Source organism: Amblyomma maculatum, chromosome 1 (assembly GCF_055883805.1).
Source record: "Amblyomma maculatum isolate TAMU_Amacu chromosome 1, ASM5588380v1, whole genome shotgun sequence".
Classification (NCBI taxonomy): domain Eukaryota; kingdom Metazoa; phylum Arthropoda; class Arachnida; order Ixodida; family Ixodidae; genus Amblyomma; species Amblyomma maculatum.
In genome coordinates, this window is record NC_139344.1 from 367,855,553 (window position 1) to 367,876,313 (window position 20,761).

General features: G+C 44.2%; 1 protein-coding gene across 1 annotated transcript; it reads right to left on the reverse strand.

The window, feature by feature from the left end:
• Nucleotides 1-1,139: 1,139 nt before the first annotated feature.
• LOC146208079 (neprilysin-2-like) lies at nucleotides 1,140-4,615 on the reverse strand. Its single transcript, XM_084587217.1, has 2 exons — nucleotides 4,512-4,615; nucleotides 1,140-3,582 (listed from the first exon to the last, which is right to left on the reverse strand). The coding sequence occupies exons 1-2, from the start codon at nucleotides 4,572-4,574 to the stop codon at nucleotides 1,537-1,539; spliced, it is 2,109 nt and encodes a 702-aa protein (XP_084443343.1). The 5' UTR covers nucleotides 4,575-4,615; the 3' UTR covers nucleotides 1,140-1,536.
• Between the last annotated feature and the right edge of the window lie 16,146 nt (nucleotides 4,616-20,761).

The window sequence follows — 20,761 nt, forward strand, 5'->3', positions numbered from 1 at the left end:
AACATTCCGGCGAGTCCATCTGTCCAATTAAATGTAAGTACTTGTGCGTGAAAACCACGTTTAAACGAAGTCTATGTAGTAAGCATGCCTGATGACGCGGAATATGAAGGGGAGGTTGAAGATATGGTTTGTAGACCCATTGCCCATGGAATTGGGCCACAGCCTGCCACCTTCTCTTTCATTCCAGGCCTTCTCAGCACAGCCAGAGAATGTTGTCCTCGAATATAGCATTCAATAAGATTTCAAGCTAGGTGGTTTAATCACGATGTTAGTCAAGGGAACCGGCCGACACCATTGAATGGAGGGCCTCCTTTGATGGGTATTTACTGCTCCGTTCTTGAGCTGTATCTTTCCATAGCATGCTTGTAAATTTCGAATTTCGCCCCGTCTGCCCGATTTCGAACCAAGCGTTGAATCTTCTACTCATGCGCATAACATTCTCGTCCACCACAACACAGGGGACGCCCTCCTGAATGGCGTGCGACTTCGCTATGCACGTGCTCTTTCACGTTCTCCCGATAAACGCCGTGACGGACTGCGGAACGATTGCTGAAACGCATTGGAGAGAGCGCAAAATATAATAAATTATGACAAGCACTCCTAGAAGAAAAAGAACAGTGTGCAGTCACGAAAATCAGCTATATTTTGCTGACATGTAGTCACGTGTTGTACTACAATGAGGTAATACGGTTTTTCTGCTAGATAGCGCCTAAGTTGTTTTTACGCGATTTCAAATCGCAAATTAAAATTGTAATACCTCTATTTTTGATATTGAAGTGTTCGATCTGCATTATATGAGGCAAGACCTTTCATCTCCCCCACAATCTCATGACATTTTTTGACCAGTGTTCTGTCCCTTTAAGGTATCTAAAAAAACATCAAAACGCTAAATAAGTTATTCGACTAATTATTCAAGTAGGTGCAAAATAAAAAACACTAGCCAGTACTTTACAGAACTTCTAACAACGCTTTGCTTTCAACTAAAAAAAAAAAAAAGTTTTGGGATTTTTTTTTTTTTAATATTGGTTCATCCTAGCTAGCACAAATAGTAGATTGAGGTAAACAAGAAAACCTCACCCGCAGCTTCTGCATATACTGTACGCTGTGAGCCCCCAGTTAGCTTTTTGATATTGCTCTGGAGTGTGGTAATAGCGAAAAAATAATAACGGAAGACAATGCTTATATCAGTAAGTATCAAAGCGAAGCTTCTCCGCATATACGATAAAAGTTCGCCCTCACAAATATACAAGACAATGTTGCAGCAGATGGCCAAAAACTTACGAAGTGTTGCGACAAGCATTCATGGGAATGCGTGTACTGTACTTAGAAACTGCACAGTGGGTAGTTTTAATTTCGAGAATATGAATTCCCCTAAGCGACACATTTTCATGGTGCTCCTTTAAAAAATATACAATCACTAGAGCATGACACGCATACACTACACACAAAACTGTCCCATTCTCCCACCAAGCCATCTCTTTTTCATGCAATAAAAATATGATTTGTTCGGGAAAGTGTACGCGGTCATCAACTGTCTTAATTGACACGCGGGTACACCGTCGGAGCTCTCGCTCGAGGGTTCATGCGGGAACCGGGCGAACAGCGGAAAGCATCTGCAAAACTCTGGACTCCACGAAGTTCATCATTGCAATCGAACGCCACTTCAAGGCGGCTCTGGGTGTGACAATAACTGATGAAGAAAAAGGCCTCGGCAGGATAACTCCAAGTGTTCGATGGCGTGTCGTCCTTCTTGTTCGCTCCAAAAAAGCGCAAGACGTACGAAAGGCTTTGCCTACTCACGTTCCCGCTGCCGCCGCAACCGACCCTTGTTTCTACCGCCGCTCCATCGTCTTCACGAGAGCTGTAACGGGGACTTTCTTCGGTTCCCAGCTCGTTCTTTAAGCCTTGCAACACAACCTTTAGGAAGGCCGCCCCCAGTCCGCCGAAATTCGCAGCCTCGATGCCGTCAGGGTAGTAGAACGGCGCGTGCGCCGCCAGCATCGAGACGGTCATGGTATTGAGGAGACTGTCGTATACAAAAGGCCTGTCGGAAAAGGAGTGCGGCAACCTGGTGCTTTCGAAATAGGCGTCTCTGCCTATAAGCGCGGCGTTCGCTTTCCGCTGTGCGATCCAATGTGCCAGAACGGTGTGTTCTTGCGTTCCATGGTGGGCGTAGATGCGAGTTAGCACGTCTTTGGACAGATACTCTGGCCTTGGCCACAAGTTGATCTTCATTGATCTGAGCTTGCGTGCGATGTTCACTTCTCCGGACACATTGGACGCTTCGTAGTACGCGGCCGCTGCTTCTCGCACGCCGTTCAGGAGTTTGTCAACGTCGTTCCGAACGCTTGGTGGAAAGCTCAAAGCTATGTGATTGGCCAGGACCAGAAGTTTGAAAGCGTGTTCCGTTTGTACTTGGCAAAACAGGGGTCGAAAACGGTCGGCATTGGCTTTGCTTCCATACTTGCTGATAAAGAACAGATTATCTGCTAATGGGGCAAAAATTTGGAGTACCCACCAGCCCAGGTGGCTTCTAATGACGCTGGAATTGTAGACCTTGTTCAAGTAGTGGGCAACGTAGGTGATACGGTCCGGATCTACGAATACCTTGTCTGTGGGCAAAAAACTTTCATTCGGGTGGAAGTACTTGTTCATCAAAGAAATCCAGTGACTTGTGTTGACACCAACTGCCTTTGATATGGTTTCGATCGTGTACTGTCGAGGTGTACTGTCGCACAAAAACTCGAGCAGAGAGACGATCCTTCTGGTAATATTAAAAATTTCATAATAATTTACCTTCTTCGCTGATTCGTCCTCCGCTGTCAAGGGAAGCGAGAAATATTCGATGTACGGGTGAATATAGGAGCGAATTTTAGATTTGGTCTCCATCTCTCTGTACAAGGTGATCCAAAAGTCTGCGTACGCGCCGCGCCTAATCTGCACGATCTTCTCCCCAGCGGCTGTCTTTTCGGGAAGCATCTTCAGGCTGAACCACAGGGGTATATCCCATTTGATGAAGATGTTGAAGAGGACGTCGAGCTTGTCCACAGTCCCCTCAGGCACTTCGGGCCAGGGAATGCCGAGATTGCGCAGTAGCTGCTTGAAGACCATTCGCGTACTGTTCGCGTCTTCCCCTCTGCGGTTTTCACAATCCTCGTAGGAAGTGGCGACGATGTTCATAGCGGCCATCTTGAAGCGGCGCAGGCGGATTTCTTCAGTCAGCATCCGCGCCCATTGGTACTGGACCTTCCACTGCATCGACCAGTGCAAGTCAACCTCGCGGGGCCGGGTTGGCAGCCAGCGTGACGTCACGAACGCCTTGAAGTCGTCGCAAGGATCAACCGAAGTGTTGAGCGTGTCTCGCAGGAGGCCTTCGTACTCAAAACAGCTTACGCTTCGACACGTGATCAGGAACTTCTGGGCTTGGGGTCCTGTGTTCCGCTGTCGACGGACCAGCACTAAAACTAAAGACGTGAGTACCACCACGAGAAGTACGGCTGCACCGAGAGCGCAGAGAAGCATCCGGAATCTTCTACTCAGACCCGAAGTGAGCGTCTCTCCACAGGTGGGTAGTAACGGTCCCTGCATGAAAGCAATGGACGCACGGAAATCGCAGATAGTGTATGTTACCGAAACCGAGCAAGTTTAAAGTTCATCAGTTTTCATTTTCCACGAACAAACTTTTGTTTTTCAAGAACAAAGCAGCCTGCCTGGTAAGAGCAATAATACACTCTTACAAATATTCACATTGTGAGCGATTAAAAATTGGCCATTGAACGTGGGAGAAAAAAAAAAAGAAAATGCTCTTGAGTTGAACTGGAAGCGAAATTTCTCAATTACGTGAATTACGTTAAACCTTCAATACGTTCACGCATTATGCCACAGAAAAGACAGGGCAGTGGCAAGGCGACAACCCACTGTTGTTTCTGCGATTTTGTTTCTTATATGTCCCACCGAAAGGCCTGTAACCATCCTTTGTTATGATGGTGGCTGCAAGAGACCCCCAGCTCGGCCAAATATTTCACTGAGCGCCTAAAAGCTTCTGCCATCGGCCATTTCGCTCACGATAAACGCGCAACCATGTTTTGAAAGCTCAAAATGTGCGTTTGTCTATTAACTTTACACGCTATATATTCTCTCGACGTAGCCCAGAAAGCTGACGCACGCCACTTCTGATTTCAATCAGACCTCGTGCATTAAGTGCACGCAAGTGGCACGAAAAAAAAGCACTACGGACACGTCAATAAATGTTTTCTGCTCTCTATTGGCTGCGTAATGGCGCTTCGATTGACACGAAAACCTTCACATTGGACTTCTTGCATCGAAACCAGGAAACACAATGACTGCACTTGTCGCCACTTAGAATGGAAGCACTGTAGCAGCTATTACCTTGTGTACCATCACGGCGAGCGCAAGGACACGTTCGGGCTATATGTACCAGCTAATCGTTCCTCATGTGACGCCTTCAGAATATGCCTTGACTGCCCTACATCGGCCCCAATTCGATATACCTGCTGTGACGCATGTCGATGAATTCTCATCCCAGTTTCCGATGCCCTTGGCAAGGGTCTCATAGCAGCTCCGTTCCAAGCGGTGTCGATCAGCAGAGCGGCTTCTTCTTTGTCTTTCATGGGTGAGTGGCACGTGTCCACGCAAGTCGTAAGGCGCGGTGGCTGTGAAAAAGAAACGCGAATTTTCTCAATCTTTTTTTTTTTTATTCGAGATGTTTGTCATTAGGCACAGTGTAAAAGTGAGGAAAGATGTGTGAGGAAGAAGGAGTGTAGACTGGTCTCGCTTAAGAATTTTCAAATGTTCCCGGTAAAACAATTATCCACGTGATTCTTCAGTGCTGGTTGGTTGACAGGAATTGTGACGTCACGAGACGCATGGCTTCATCAACCTATCGACCAATTAGCGATATCATGGCCGAGTGAACTTTGTAGCGCCAACCTATGCACTGCACCACAGAAGCGTTAAACGGCGCTCGCAGACGGCGTCTTGGTGCAGGCTGAAACAGATTAGTTGAGCCACGCCTGTTTTCGTTGCACGACTATAATTCAATTCTGGACGCCTCCTAGGCTGACATCTTGTTCTGGACCTCAGCTACGATTCTCGAAAAGACTTCAGGGCTTCCCATCCGATTTCTACAACGCAAACACTTGCAGGGACCTTGATTACCATTGTCTGCAACAGTGCGATGACACGAGAAACTCAGTATGAGCTAGCATGCACAACACACACGTACTATTCCACATACAATGTATAACACCTCACACATCTTTTAAATTGATCAAAATATTTCATTTTCCCGCGGCAGCAACCTTACAGTCTCCCCCTGATCTGCACCTGATAATTAGTGTGCACAGAGGCGCGAATTGTTTTTTATTGTCGGATGGCAGGGGCTTAAAACTGAATATCTGTATTTGGTTCAATTGCCTATTCAGTTCGCTCCAGTTCAAACTGTTTTATTCATCTGACATTTCTGCATGGCTTCTTGGTAAAAAAAAAAAAAAAAGCTAGGTCCACGAAACACCTAGAAGGAATAGCGCACAGTATGCGACAGGTAATTAAGCCTCTCAGCGTCTTCAAAACATAAGAAACATGACAAATAGTTGATAAATATTAAATAAGAGGCTCTGGCAAAGTAGAAAAAGAGCCTAACTATTCAAGAAAGGTACAGATATATAACAATGACATTGCATTCAAGTGATGCAGATAATATTCAAAGCTAAACAACAAATCACGTAACAATTATTATTTGTTAAAAGCAGTTAACTATTATCAGATTTTGCAAAGTAAAGTACTACTGTTTCGGAAAGGCCTTATGAAATGTGATGTTAGGTTAGGATGTAATTCTTAACATACAAAAAGATTGGCAGACCCATACATCCTGATTTCGAGCGTGCGTCAAAGCTTGGCCTAACTATATATGAAGCCAAGAATGAGAAATAATTTATAGCACGGATAGGCGAGAAACGCTATTATTGCAAAAGACAAAATTCACACAGGCTATCTATGCGGATGACATATTAAGCTCGTGGAAGGAGGATGCTATCAGGCTCAATCCTTCAATATTTACACTATGACGAACAATTGGGTGGGTACAATGTGAACTAGAAGCGTAGTGAGGATCTCCTTAATTACAGCAGAAAACAAAGAACACTGGCTCACGCGAGCAAAATTTATTTCACTTTAGTTGAAATATGCGAAAAGTTGGTGAGATTTGTCAAATCCAGCTTTTTTCACCGCTTATGCATAAGAGCTTTAGAGAAGGATGAGAATTCCTCGTCATCTTCAATCGATATAGAGCGCTGAAGATGCTGAGCGAGCCACTTGGCAAGACACCTCCCCTTCTCCCCCGCAAGAAAAAAACATCGGTCTGTACATATATGTGCCAAAAGCTTCGCAACATTAGTGCAAATAAGAACGTAAAAAGGTAGAAAGATTGTCAGGGGGATGCAGATGCCACAAAATATAGGCTGCGACAGTTAAAATCATGACCTTGATGACCTATGGCTGTCTGCGTGTGACAGCTGTTCCTCCACCGTGCGTGGCTCAAGAGGTGAAAGTGTATCATGAACGATTTAAGAGGCGTTTTTGTGAAAACTAGAAGCTAAAAAAGGCGAAATTTTCTAAAGTGATGTAGCAAAGTTTAAAAGTAAGCATTCTCAGAATACCCACTGGACTCTCACTTCAGCTTTCTCGCTTAGCAAAACGCGCGTTCTAGGCTCATCGCTCAAGAACCTCAAGAGCTGTGAGTCGCATCTGTGCGCTTTGTCACTCGCAAATAGCGGACGTCATAGGGGAGATTAAGAATGAAAACGACTGATAGTGATAAATAATAAATAAAATTTATCAATAGACATCAATAGCGATAATGACTAAAGCTAATGACTAATAATGACTGTTAACAATGTCTAAAAATAACTTGTGATGACCGCAACTGATTGGAAATGAGTAACAATGCTTAGCTATGTGTGGTAATGACTATAATGACCAGGCGTAACTGATCATGCCTACGAAACGACCAATAAGTCAAACAACGACTTCAACGACCGCAGCTGACTGGAAAGAAGTAAAAATGCTTAGCGATCAGTGATGACGATTACACTGACTAGGCATGGCTCACCATGACTACGGAACGTCCAATATGACAAATGACGATTTGAATTGACCGCATCTGAGGCAAACGATGAGAGGAAAATGATAGGAGAGGAAGGGTAGGCTTTAGCCGTTCTTCTCTTGAGACAACTAAGAGACCCTCTAAATTTTTATAGTTCGAAGGTACTGAACCCGCGTATTTAATAGCACCCATTATAAACTTTTGACATACGGGATGAATCCAGAAGCTTTCAATGTCCGGGGGCAATTGAATTTTTAGTTACTGTCCGCAGAAACCTTGCTTCAAATCACTTACTATCAGACGCTGTAAAATTATTGTCTGTCCAAAAAACTGTTCTTTTTTGTGTTAGTTGAGTTAGCTGTAAAATTCTGATTGCCGTTTCTATTATTTGGCTAGCCTAATAATAAAAACGGCAAACATAAGCCGAATATGTATTTGCGAGCTCAGAGTCCACAAACTTCCATGATGTATGCATAATAACTAAACAGCCTGAAATGGGTTCCACTTGGAACGGCCGTCTCACTACCGCAATAATTCGTGGCTGACAACCGTCTTTTATTCGCTTATATTTTAAAATGAACATTATCAAAAATAGTAGATGCCGAGACTAGTTGGACGAATGGATTTACTACAAAAAGTGGTGGGATGATCTATAAACTGCACCCCGCAGTCTTGTATCCTGCGCCACCTAACATTCTCTAAGTGCGATATGCAGAATTATTGCGGTGAAATCCTCGTGACAAGCCGGCGGCGTCTTTAGTGTGCTCGCAGGAGGGCCTAAGATTACGCCATCAAGCAGCCGTGTGATGCAAAAGCTATGACGTCATATTCTTAATGTAATGTTATCTATGCATGTCGTTTGTCTGTATACTTGTATATTCAGCACTGCCGGATATCCATGTGGCCGAAGTTTTCCCGACATTTATATTCAAAATATCAACAAGAGTTATTGTCGGGCTAGTTGGCTAGGATCATGTAAAGCCATGATGACTTTACATGATCCAGAATATCATACAACCTTTCATCGCGCATATTTTCAAGTACCATTTCTCGTAGCACATAGCATCTAAAGAAATATGGGAGAGGCTGTCGCCCTGCAGTGGGTGTAGCACGGCTGCTGCTGCTGCTGCTGCTGCTGCGGCTGATGACGATGATGATAACGACGACGAAGACGATGATAATGATATCATAGGTCTGCAAGTTGCAGGTTAGCTCACGGCAGCTGTTCGAACTGACGACACATGTAGTATGCCTCTAAAAAAAGGTTTAGGGGATTACGGCTACCAGACGCCACAAGAAGTATATCAATCAATGTACGATACACAAACAGAACACCGAATACAATACCAATAAAAAAATCTATAATATCGGTCAAGAACCCCACTCGAACCGAAAGCATCTCCCGTGACTTTCGCATTCCTACACATAAGCAGTCTTAAGACTCTGTAGCAATGTTTTTCTATTGAATACTTTGTCTATGCTATCAAAAGTTGCTCCGATGTCATCAGCCTAAAAGATACCTCCTCGTGATCGCCAAAACTTATATTCAGGGCCGGAAAGCTCGCGAGGTCACATTTTGCATACTTCAAAGCTGTCACCTGCATAGTAGTACAAAAGGTGAGATTCTTTTACCGCTTTTGATTGCTACTGCGTTCGCTCGAACGACTTATTACAGACCACGCACATAACTGCTTCCCTTGAACTTATGTCAGCCGCACTGGAATGAATCCTTTCAAGGCAAGGTCGACATTTCCTATTAGGTACTTGTCGTGAAGGCAGGATCGTACAAATGAGAAGCGCATTTATGCGACGAGGAACCTACGCTATGCGATATATGAGCGCCTGGAAAGTAATGACATCGCTTGCGATAAGAGAGAAAGAACTTGGACATGAAAACGTGGCGAAAGGCTGCACTCTCTTTGAAAACAATCCTGTCGTCACGTGCCTAAGAGACCTAGAAACGCACCCATTACAATGGGCCAATCTTGAAGTTATTTAGGCACCGGCGACAAGGTTGTTTTAAACGAGAGAGAAACACACTGAGGTCACACTGAGGTCAAAGCGGTACTTCCTGCAAGCAGGAACAGCGATACGTTAACATCGGTGGTAAGCGTCGACTTCATTTTCACTTTTCCAGCCATGAAGTAACCGAACAACGCGAAGTTACGTGAAGAACATACAGCCACAAACAAAAAAATGCAACGCCGGTCTCAAAAAAAGTGTTAAGACCCTCACAAACTGGTGGAGCTGGTGGATACTGGGGCAAATATATCAACGCTGCTGTTGCATTCGACGAGCTAGTTGAAAATTCGGTCAATTGGGTAGAGCAAAATATTTTTAATGCTGCTTTATAAGATAGCGCTGCTGGGCGAATGTAGATTTCTTTTTATTTCAGAGTCCGTATGAAGGCTAAAATTAAGGCGGCACATTATTTACATTTATTAAATGACAGTCAATATTTATACTGAAGAACACGGAGGAGACGTTATGTTGTTTGTCGATAGGCGGCAACGTTTCCCTGTGTGTTCTGTTGTAATTGTCAAGAACTGGCAATAAAGGAAAAAAAAAGTGCCATGGTAGTGCAGCGTACGCTCGACCTTTGCCCAAGCACAAGGGATCGAATCCCAGCCACGACGGCCGCTTGTCGATGGAAGCCAAATTCCACGTGCCAGGGTGCGGTCAGTGACCGTTAAAAATGTCGAAATTTCCGCAGCCCTCCACTATGGCGTCTCTCGTAGCCTGTGCTGCTTGGTGACGTTAAATCCCATAAATCAAACCAATAACTCCGTCGCTGTCTTACATATGCATCGTAGAATTTGGCAACCGATCTTCTCTCACTGTTGTTTTGTCTGATAACAGCTTTGTATACCGCTTCATACATAAAATACTTTTTCCATGAAATTAGTTCCATGAAATTTTCGTTTCCCCAACTTTTTTTTTTTTTTTTTTTTTTTCAGGAACAATGATCCTTCGGGCGGGGCATGAGGCGTGTTATGGTGGTATAGTCGGCTTGTGCATTGTTCGCTGCCCTTTCTACCCAAAAATATGCGCGCCAAGGTTTCGCCGAAAGCCACGCTGCTTCTGCTATTAACGACATGCACAGGTTTTCAAAATGACTTGTTCTGCACCACAGCAATGTTTCATGCCAAGCCGGTACATCCTGGCGGCTGACGTCCGCAGTCCATAACGGAGATGTTGCGTCGTTTGTGGGCGTATCTGACACGAACGCGCACGGTGAAATTCACGATGGTCACTCGAATAAAAGTAGCGTCATCCCGAGAGCAGCGATCAATATGCAGCGCAACGTCGGGGGCCACATCGGCAGCTTCCCCGGTCTTCGGATTAATTGCCGGCACGCGCGCTCTTGGCCAATTACAGCGGCAGCGCTAACCGCCGTGAACTCGATCCACGTCGCCGGCGGCGTGTTTTTGTTTAAAGGAAAGCTATTTCTGCTTTTGTCAACCTAATTGCAATCTGATATTTTAATTCGCAGCCTAAAAACTGTAGATTGCTGATAAAGCCCGATTTTCGCAATAAGGGGTGCAGTGTACCTTCTACCTTTAATTTAATCGTCACGTAAAGCTGCCACCACATTTCTATATATTTTATACGGTTTAAGAACACACGTGACCAGTCCTTTTAAGCGAAGAGCTCTTGCCGGAGTGAGCAAGTCAATTCTTTTCTTCGGCAGAAGTTTCAACTTGATGCACAAAAACGCTTTCCATGCACGTTCGTTATCAGCAAAATTTGTGTCGTACTAATTAAACGACAAATGTAGTTGTGGTTTCCTTATTTCGAATGTCCTCACTATTTCTTATTTGCAGAGCAGCTATGGTTTCATTCAACGGAGCTGTTGTGGTTGCTCTGATCTTCTCCTTTATTATATGCGCATCCGCTGAAAGAGTAAGCAATTAACTTATGTTTTTTGATCATAAGGTTCCAGTTCCTTCATAAAGATACTTTGGAAAGAGCAAAATGCTTGTGTCGAAGATTTACATTTCGAGGACCAAATGTAGAACGGGAGACAAGGTCTGATTGGAGAGAAACACAGAGCGCGAAGTGTTTCTGTCCTGTCAGTGTTCGTCCTTGTCTCCAAATTGTTGTTTTTGTTTCTCTTAGACTGCAAACGACAAGGGAACGTGATTAGCACAATGTGACTAGTGAGAACAATAGCGTACTTTTCACTGAAGAGTCTGTTTTTCAAACGGTAAAGTCAGAGTTTCGTAACATTCGGCGAGCCAATATTCAACCTCCCAGCCTTGTTTCGCATCACACAAAGGGTGGTACAGGCACTTGTTCTGGATATTTGGAGACAAATATTTAGTCGCTCGCAAGCCAGCTTAAACCACAAGCATTGTCTGTATACGCATGTGCGATTGCTATTCGAATAGGCTGATGCTTTTTGTGACCTGTTAGCGTCTTATGGCTGAATAAGGCATAAAGAAATTCCATTTGTACTTAAAAATATTTTCACAAGACTTGCCGTGAAGAGGTGCAACCTCACGGCACAATAAAAACATTTGACGATAAGAGGGGAGAACCTGAAATTTCATTCAAAAATATTGCATTCTTAAAGCGGAACAGGTGTCTCCAATACAAACAATATCCAACAGATATAACTAAAACAAGGGTCGTCGTTTGTAAACTACACAGCTTCTTTTTAAAAACAGATAAGCAATTGCGCTTCAGTGCTCTCCAGTACGCTGGTTTTCCGAACCTCAATTCTTCGAATGTAGTTAAGGCATCTGGCTGGATGTGTTTTACCATGACTTAGTGCTTAATTGTTTTTTTAAATTAATCTCGTTGTCCTATGCTCTCGTTAAGATATGGGTAGAGCAGCTTGGTACGAAATAAAATCGTATTACTCACACGGAAGCCACAGTAGGCATACAAGTAGTGATAGAGCAGCCGTAATGCGCATTAGAAATAAAAGGGACAGATTACTTTGTGAAATGCTATTCCGAAGGAGCAATATTATCCCCCAAACAAACGATGAGCGGAGGCGGCTCATGCGGATTAATCTCGCCGCTTAGAATCGCTATGAAAAGCGGCTGCAATCTGTAAGACAATGCAGGAGAATTGCTTCGAAGTTGATTGTGTGTGATCATGTATCACTGGGAGAAAAAAAAACAAAAACGTGCTTGCTTAATATATCAGACATGCACAAGGGCAGTGGATTGAGACCAAGAAACAATATCACGCACGTTTTGGAAGAGGCAATTATAATGATTTTGCACCTAGGTCATAAAAAGGTAAAAATCAGCAAAAACCAACTGCCCAATAATTCGTGACAGTTTGACTGAGGTAAAATTATTTGAAAATTCCTTTTTGAAAATAAGAAAGAAAAGGTGCAAAGTCACAAAACATTACTGGACGTCTTTCTAGTAAGTCCAGACAAGCTTCCAATATATGGAGAAGAAAACATTAGCTTACCTGAAGACTATGAACACTAAGTACTCGTTTAGCACAATGTGAAATTCGACTGCGAGAACCTTGCACGTCACCCAGGTACAATTTTTGAGCTCTGAAGACCATATAAAGCCTTTGAAGTCATCTCTGATACTGCTTTGGAACCGGTTCCCAAACCCAAAAAAGTTCCCAGTTGCCAGCTCTCCACTCCTCCATGCATGTTTTCCTTGCCCTCCAGATGCGAGTTGCGCGAACGTCTATTTGCTGCAGTAAACCTCTTCAAGTGGTCGGGGTAAAGTGACGTTATAATGGTGCCGCTAAAATAGAATCCTCAAAAATATGAGTTTCATATCAGTCCTTACTTTCTTTATATATATTCTCTACTCGGAGAACTGACTTTATGGGTTATTCTCTCGGTCTTTGCTTTCAACTGTACCACCCACTAAAAATTTATTTTTATGCAACATTCTTAGGTGTATCCACTGACTTCTTTTATCTTCATTATGTACACATGTCTGCTTGCGGGGCCTTGTTATTGCACCCTTTATTAGTTTCTTGTATTGTATTACAGTTTCCTTACGTCAGCACTGTTCACATTCTTCTGCTGCAGAAACGTTTTCATTTTTTTCGCCTGCAGTTTAAGATAAGCTACATACACACATATCCAATGTTGTAGGCAAATGGGGAAAGGTAAAAGCGTTTCGTTTGCAGTTAAGCAAATTTGTGTTATCTCTGCAACGGAGGTAGTTCAGGGGGAGGAAGCACCATTAAGCCGTTTTAGTGCAGGATTTTTCCCCTTCTCCTTAGCCATGCTATGGTGGCTAGAAAACAAATCGTGCTCTTTCGCTTTCTTTTTGTTAATGCGAAGATTTACTACCACTCGGCGCTGAAAATTTGCGCTAATTCATGTGTGGTCATTTTTGTCGAGATCCGAGGCACCTGTGGGCTTCGGTGAAAAGGTTACTCGTAACGCCCTTCAGTTCGTCCCTCTGTCACCTTTTGTATTGGAGCTTCACCAAGCGTAGTTTGTGGCTTTGACTCTAACATAAAACATTACCAGTCCTTAATCACAGTCCCATACATTTGGTATGGCTGAAATCATTTGCATAAACCAATGACAGAATTGAACATGTAATTTAAGTAAACGTTTCATGTTGTTGTGCTCTAACGCTTTATTGTGAGGTGCAAAGTGAATTTCGATGAGCAGGAGCATAGCAATAACCAAATTGAGTGATGAATAAATATAAAAAAAGTATTGCCAGTTTTACCCAAATTTCAACATGAACATATTCGGCATACATCTCTTCTATACATCGAAGAGAGAAGAGTTTCGGTCGCTCAATAGAGAATCCTCATAGGCCGGATAATTTCGCTGCAAGAAGTGTCATTATTTAACAGGACAGATTCCCCTGACAAATTTATTGATGCCTACTTTTATGCAGGAACAAGGCGGGCCTTGGCATAGCTGCTTCGTCTATTTCATCAGTTAAAAACAAAAAAAAAAAAGTACTGGAAAAGATTTTAAAGCCACCAGCAAGAATTCAGTTAAAGAGCGGCTCTTGCGCAGTGTGTCACGCGATTAAAGCACGGTCGCAAAGTTTAAAACACAGGTCAGTATAAAGAGGCCGTGCGCTCGCAGTGCAACACAATCTTATCGAAATAAAAGAATGGTTCTCGGTGGTTATAGCGACCGCCATGCTTATCTTGCAGCGGGAGAGGGACACCCCGGAGGCTAGACGCCCGAAACGAGCTATCTGCCTTTCAAAAGGTCAAAGAGTAAGTGCATTGTTACTTTTGTGCAGTACCTGACCAGTGCGACGTTGAGACGCCCAGCAGCAAATACACCATACATAAAAGTCACTCAAATATTAGTGTCTAAATACACACATTTTGCTAATGAATGGCCGGATTGGCGGATGATTTTTCTCAGTAAAAACTAGCAATGAGCCCACATTTTGAATAACCAGGCAATCGCATTTCCTATTTAAAAAATTAAGCAAAACTTCCATTACCGAACAAGAAAAGAAAATCTGCCCTATGAAAAAACCACTAGCTGCTACAAGACTCTACGGCCTCCAAAATTAAGGCTATTAAGTTGAATTAACGTTTGGCGTAGCCTGTAAAGAAAAAGAGAAATAACTCATGTTAATGATATTCTAGTGAAAATTAAGAAGAAATGGGCTGGACATGTGGTGGGAAATGAGGGTAACCAATGATCGCAAAGTATAACAAATTGGATTCCAAGGGAAGGAAAGTGGAGCAAGCGGAGGCAGAAAGTTAGGTGGGAGTATCAGTTTAATAAGTTCGCAGGGGTCATGGTGGACGCAGCTAGCACATGACCGGGTGAATTTTAAGTTTATGGGAGAAGCTTTCGCCCTGCAGTTCGTATAGTCCGAACGATGATGATGGTGAATGTGCAAAGGCAGGTAGACGTTGCAACAACGCGAAAGTGTTGCTGAGACGTGCACAATACCTGTAATAAATGACTTCTGGTCAATTAAGTTTATTGAAATGATTTCGATTAAGATTCTGCATTACAAATCGCAAAATTTTTACTGCACCCCCCCCCCTAAGGTGAACAAAATAAATCATTTTAAGCCCCGCACAAATCTAGTACACACAGTAAAATGTTGTTCGTTGTATGACCCGATAAAACAGAAATTATTGGCGGTAATTGCGGAATAACTGGGTTTGTTCAAAAACTGGAGCTCGAAATATTTCAAGCAGACTGTATACGCGGATTGGTTGGTTGGTTTGTGGAGTTTAACGTCCCAAAGCGACTCAGGCTATGAGAGACGCCGTAGTGGAGGACTCCGGAAATTTCAACCACCTGGGGTTCTTTAACGTGCACTGACATCGCACAGCACACGGACGCCACTCCGTTTCGCCTCCATCAAAACGCAGCCGACGAGGCCGGGATTCGATCCCGCTTCCTTGGGAACATTAGTCGAGCGCCGTAACCACTGCGCCACCCCGGCGGGGCGGACTCGGGTTGGTTTCTTCATGTTAGAAGGGAACGGCGAAAACAACTCTTATAGACGGGACAGCAGAAAAATTTGGAGGACGCTTAAGCTTCGCCTTCGAGAGTGGAACGCGATAGCGTTATTGCACCTCGTTCGCACCGCCCACTCATTCGCTCGGCATGCTCTTGAGTCACACAGTGTTCGGCGCGGCAACGAAACGTGCGCCTGAGCAAGCGGAACGAACCAAAGAACTCGGTGTCGCGGAGGGAGAAAGCCGGGCAGCGACGCGCCATGAAGGCGGACGCGATCATGGAGCTGACGCCTTGATGGGATCGTCCTCTATCTCGCTTGGGAGCACCACGCAGAAGCATGATTCATCGGAAGCAGCTCGGCACACATCGCAGGGGACGCTTTCTCAGCAGAAGCGCTACGGCGCAGCGATCACGTCAGAGGCGTCCGGCATCAGACGCTGCACCTAGCAATCGCGCTGTGAGCGGAAAGAGGAGCCGCGTCACCTAAACACCACTGTTCGAGTGACGCACGCTGGATGTTGGAAGGGGAGAGAGCGAGAAAACTTAATAAACGCAAGGGTATTGGGGCATCCTCGCACCGGTACCCGCGCGGCCCGAAGGGGAGAAGCGGGTGAGCGAAGATAGTGATCTAAAGAAAGGAAAGACGCTTGATTCTACAACCTGTGAGGGTGCACGGCGAAACGTCAGGTGCGAGTGGCGCGCCACGTGTCGGGGCAGCGCCGCACATTGCGAGGAGGGGTTCTTCTGTGTTTGCCGTTTATGAAGTGCATGCCGGGATTTATCGCTCACGGCCAACGCCGCCGACGACACCGGCTTTTCTGCGACACGAGCTCCTTAACGCTACCGCGTTAAAATGAATAAGCACATGCGCTCACTTGCGACAAATTGTTTATATAGGCACCCTGCTCATTTAACTCTGGCTTTACATGCGCGCCACTAGCGGCGGCGAGCGCGTCCCTGTCAGGAAGACTTCATCGGGTAGCCTGCAGTGAAGTCCTATTGATCTGAGCATCGAAGCTGCCTTGGGTTTCAGGTACGGAAGACCTGTACAGAGCTGCTTTAATGCCACTTATAGCTATCCCAAGCTTCATTGATTTAGAGTGGGCCAACTGCAACGGCAGAAGGCTCTTCTTGGAACACGGGGCGTACTGGGGTGATCCACTTCTAATTATAACACTGTCGCTGCTTTCAATGCTTCATTTCGTCCCACCCGAGACCCTATTTTCGACACACGTGGCCACCGTTCGGAGCCATGTTGTTTCTCGGATTGGTTGTCAGAAAAGTAACGCGTTTCAAATTTGTGGCGCGAAATTGCAGTCTTTATTATTATTATTATTATTATTATTATTATTATTATTATTATTATTATTATTATTATTATTATTATTATTATTATTATTATTATTATTATTATTATTATTATTATTAATTGGTTTACAGGAAGGGAAAGGCGCAGTATCACACTTGCTCTGTGGACACCTGAACCGCGCCGTAAGGGAAATAATGAAGGTGGGAGTGAAAGTGGAAAGAGAAAGGGGAGCCATAGTGGAGGGCTACGGAGTAATTTCGACCACCTGGGGATCTTTAACGTGCGCTGACATCGCACAGCACACGGACGCCACTTCGTTTCGCCTCCATCGAAACGCAGCTGACGAAATGGCTTTTTGTGGTGACGTAAAAATGACGTCAGCGTGAAAAAGGATTTTCAGCAGGGCTATTCATGATGCCTAGATGGTTTCTATAAGTAATTGTTGAGCGAAAACGAAGGCATAGATGGTAGAGAGGGAATAACGTACGCTTGTATTACGAATGGGGTGAAATGAACTGCCCACTGTCGAGAGTCACCTCCTGAGATCTGATCGGCTGACGTTGTGTGGCGGGAAATACGTCGTGCGCAAAGACAATATGATGATGTCAAAATGACGTTTCATTACGTAGAGGACGTGGTGCCATTGCTGTATATAACCAAAGTTGGGCGCCACATTTCGGACCACTTGTATAGTGAACTAGAATCTGATTTATTTACAGGAAGGGAAAGGCGCGGTAACTGTCTCACTTGTTTTCTGTGGACACCGCAACCGCGCCGTAAGGGAAGGGAGGAAGGTGGGAGTGAAAGTGGAAAGAGAGAAAGAGAGAAAGAGGAGCCGTAGTGGAGGGCTACGGAGTAATTTCGACCACCTGGGGATCTTTAACGTGCGCTGACAAGGCGTTGGCTGACATCGCACAGCACACGGACACCTCTTCGTTTCATAGTGAACTAGAATACTTTCTAGTGGCGCGAATGGAAGGAAAATGGGCGCCTCTTGCACACCGGACACCACTGACCGCCGCTGGTGGCGCTGCAGTTACGTTTACTAGGACCGCGTGCGCGTCCGCAAAGGGGAGTCAAGGCTTGGCGCGCCGTGCAGTCTGCACATTCTTGCAATTTTGCCCTCGAACTTTAAGTTCTGCCTTCCATCACAGCAACTAAGACATCTCAGCTCTTCAAAAACACCATGCGATGTTCGAAATGGCCAGGAAAAAGAAAAAATCGCACTGTTTTGCTCCGAGATGCCGAAGCGCGGCTATCCGGATGCTCCAGTCACCTTTGTTTGCTGCTCCGAGGGACAATAAACATCGCACAAACAAGAAACGAAGCTTGCGAAGGCAGGAAAAGCATCTTACAGAAATATTGGCAGTGTGTGAGCATCATTTCAATCCGCATCTCATCCTGCTGCGTGACTACGCATATATATGATCAACGGCAGAAGTGAGGATATACCGCGTGAAAAGCCATCATTGGCACCTAATGCGGTGCCTTACACTCTTGCCGGATTGTCCGGCATATATTACCGTCAAACCCGTGAAGCCAAGGCTGGATGTGGGCAATATTGATGTTGCAGAGAGTTGTGCTCAGTGCAGAGTCTTGCTATTAAGCCTGTGGCACCAAACGATAGCCGACATATTTTATACCGCGTGTCCAAGCTAACTTCAGCCTAGGGTTAAAAATAAACCATTTAAGATAGGCCAGAGAAACCACTTGCTGACAGACACCTGGCGTACCAGGTCTGAACAAAAGGAAGACTTCGGGGGAAGAAAGCTTCGACTGTTTGCGTGATCTCGAATACTACCACTGGCTCAATAAAGCAGACAGCTCAGATTAAATTAAATTCAATTCCGCATAGTCATGGTATATCCTTGGATCTCTAGCTGGCACATTTATTTAATCATTTATTCATCCTTCATATCATACCCTACTGATGCCCTAAGACAATAAATATCGATAAAAAAAAACGGTGCAGGCAATTTTTCATTTTGCAATTCTAATTTACTAAGTATTGCGCTCAAATAAATGTGATTTGCAAAGTTGGGGAGGACCTTCTGAAACCCCCATTTCATTTATTCCAGACAAAGAAAACCTCACGTGCATAGTTTTTCCCACCTCTATAGAAAGCCCGCGAAATGAAAAAAAAAAAAAATCACGTGACTGACGCATTCATGCGCTACGATATTGTTGTGCTCCCAACCGTGCATGGTTTGAGTGACAGAAATTAGCTGCGGCCGTGACTCAACAGCCCAGTCTCAGCGCTATACAGGCTGATAATTTTTGTATTTCGCGGGCTTTCTTTAGAGCTTGGAAAACGATTAGGCTTTCTTTATTGGAAATAAATGGAATGGAGGTTTTAGAAGGCGCTCTCAAATTCTGCAAACCCAGTTATTGTCTAAAGGCAATAGTTAGTAATTAAAAAATAATTACTAATTACTTAACTTCAAAATAAAAAAATTGCCTGAGGTGAGCCAGTTGGCTGGCAGCTGTATACAATTGTGGAGCTCTCTATCCTACCTCAAATCCTACCTCAAACTAACTGTGAGAAAGGCTTTATTCTTGTTTTGAAAAGAAAAAGATAAGATAAAAAGATAAACTTGGCTAATTTTACTAATTTTAAGGACAACAGAGGCCTTTTGTACCCTTCAAGTGATACCAGTTTGTAGCCGACCTTGAGAATGTGTTTACAACCTGCTTCAGTCTAAATTCAAGCAGGCAGCTTGTACTCAGTATATGCTACTGGCCAAGCAAACCTGCTAACTTGGGTGCTCTGACCACTGTCAAATTGGTGCAGCTGAAATCACTGCTTAAGTACCCGCATGCACTTTTTCACAAAATGCATTAACCAGCGCAATGTCAAGCTTCAAAGCATCCGAAGATGAGCAGATGGATGCTCTTAGGACTGTTTGTGGAGCCAATAATTTCACAAAACAACGCATTGTTAGGACTGTTTGTGTAGTCAATAATTTCACCAAACAACTCATTGTTGATGGCTTTTGTCCCATGCACTCAAATAAAATAAAACAGCAGTGGAGAAGCCTTGTGAAGTACCTAAACAAAACTGCTCTGCCCTCCTCATGTATGTATTTTTGGCATATATGTTATGCATATGAGATGATGAAAGGATTTTAATTAGCACCTGTCTTACAGCGATGATTTATAACAGATATTGTTGCTGTGAACAGAGAATAATGGTGACGCCACAGAATATCGCTGGATGATTCGTTTCAAAGCGTAGGATTTCTTTTGTTTTTTTTTTTTTCATGACCACTTTGTCAAAAAAAAAAATGCTACAGCCTGAAGCTGCTCCTCACTTTACCAGTTGGAAAATTTCCTAACGCTAAGCAGATATCAAGCTAAAATGAGCATTCCTGGTTACCAGTGGATACCTAATAGCACAGTGTAATATAATCATTATTATTGGCTAAAGGAGAGTTACTGCGGCGTGGTTGGAGAGATGCGAGAACCTGTACGTACGCAAGATGCCTGGCCACTCTGCTACCAGTCTGCTGCTGACAGTTGAGTTGGCTCTGTAATAAAGAGGGCTCTGCAGTGCTCAGAAAAATACCCATCCCGTACAAATAAATGTGCAGTAACGATTTACAGTGCGCGATAACTCGTCCCGCATGAGCTGTAGCAGACGCCAGCGAAATAAGAGCGCTTTCACCCTAGTGCAACGGCGAAAACCCGAATAATGTCGAATGAAACGCCTTCTATCATGGGTGGAGGTCCACATACGTCGGCATAGGGAAAAAATCACTACTTTTAATGAATAGGCGCACAAAAGCATCGGTACTATGTCGCACTATTGCAAGAAAGCATTGAAAAGTCGACTAGTAGATGTTGCAGTGGCGCCATCTGGCGGCATCAATGAAAAAAAAACTGATTTATTTATAGAAAGGGAAAGGCGCAGTAACTGTCTCACTTG

Bases quoted from the DNA above. Each gene is read 5' to 3' on its own strand.
- LOC146208079 (XM_084587217.1), bottom strand. From the start codon at position 4,574: ATGAGACCCTTGCCAAGGGCATCGGAAACTGGGATGAGAATTCATCGA. The intron at 3,583-4,511 runs GTATATCGAATT...GCTTTCATGCAG, and splicing joins ATCGACATGCGTCACAGCAG to GGACCGTTACTACCCACCTG.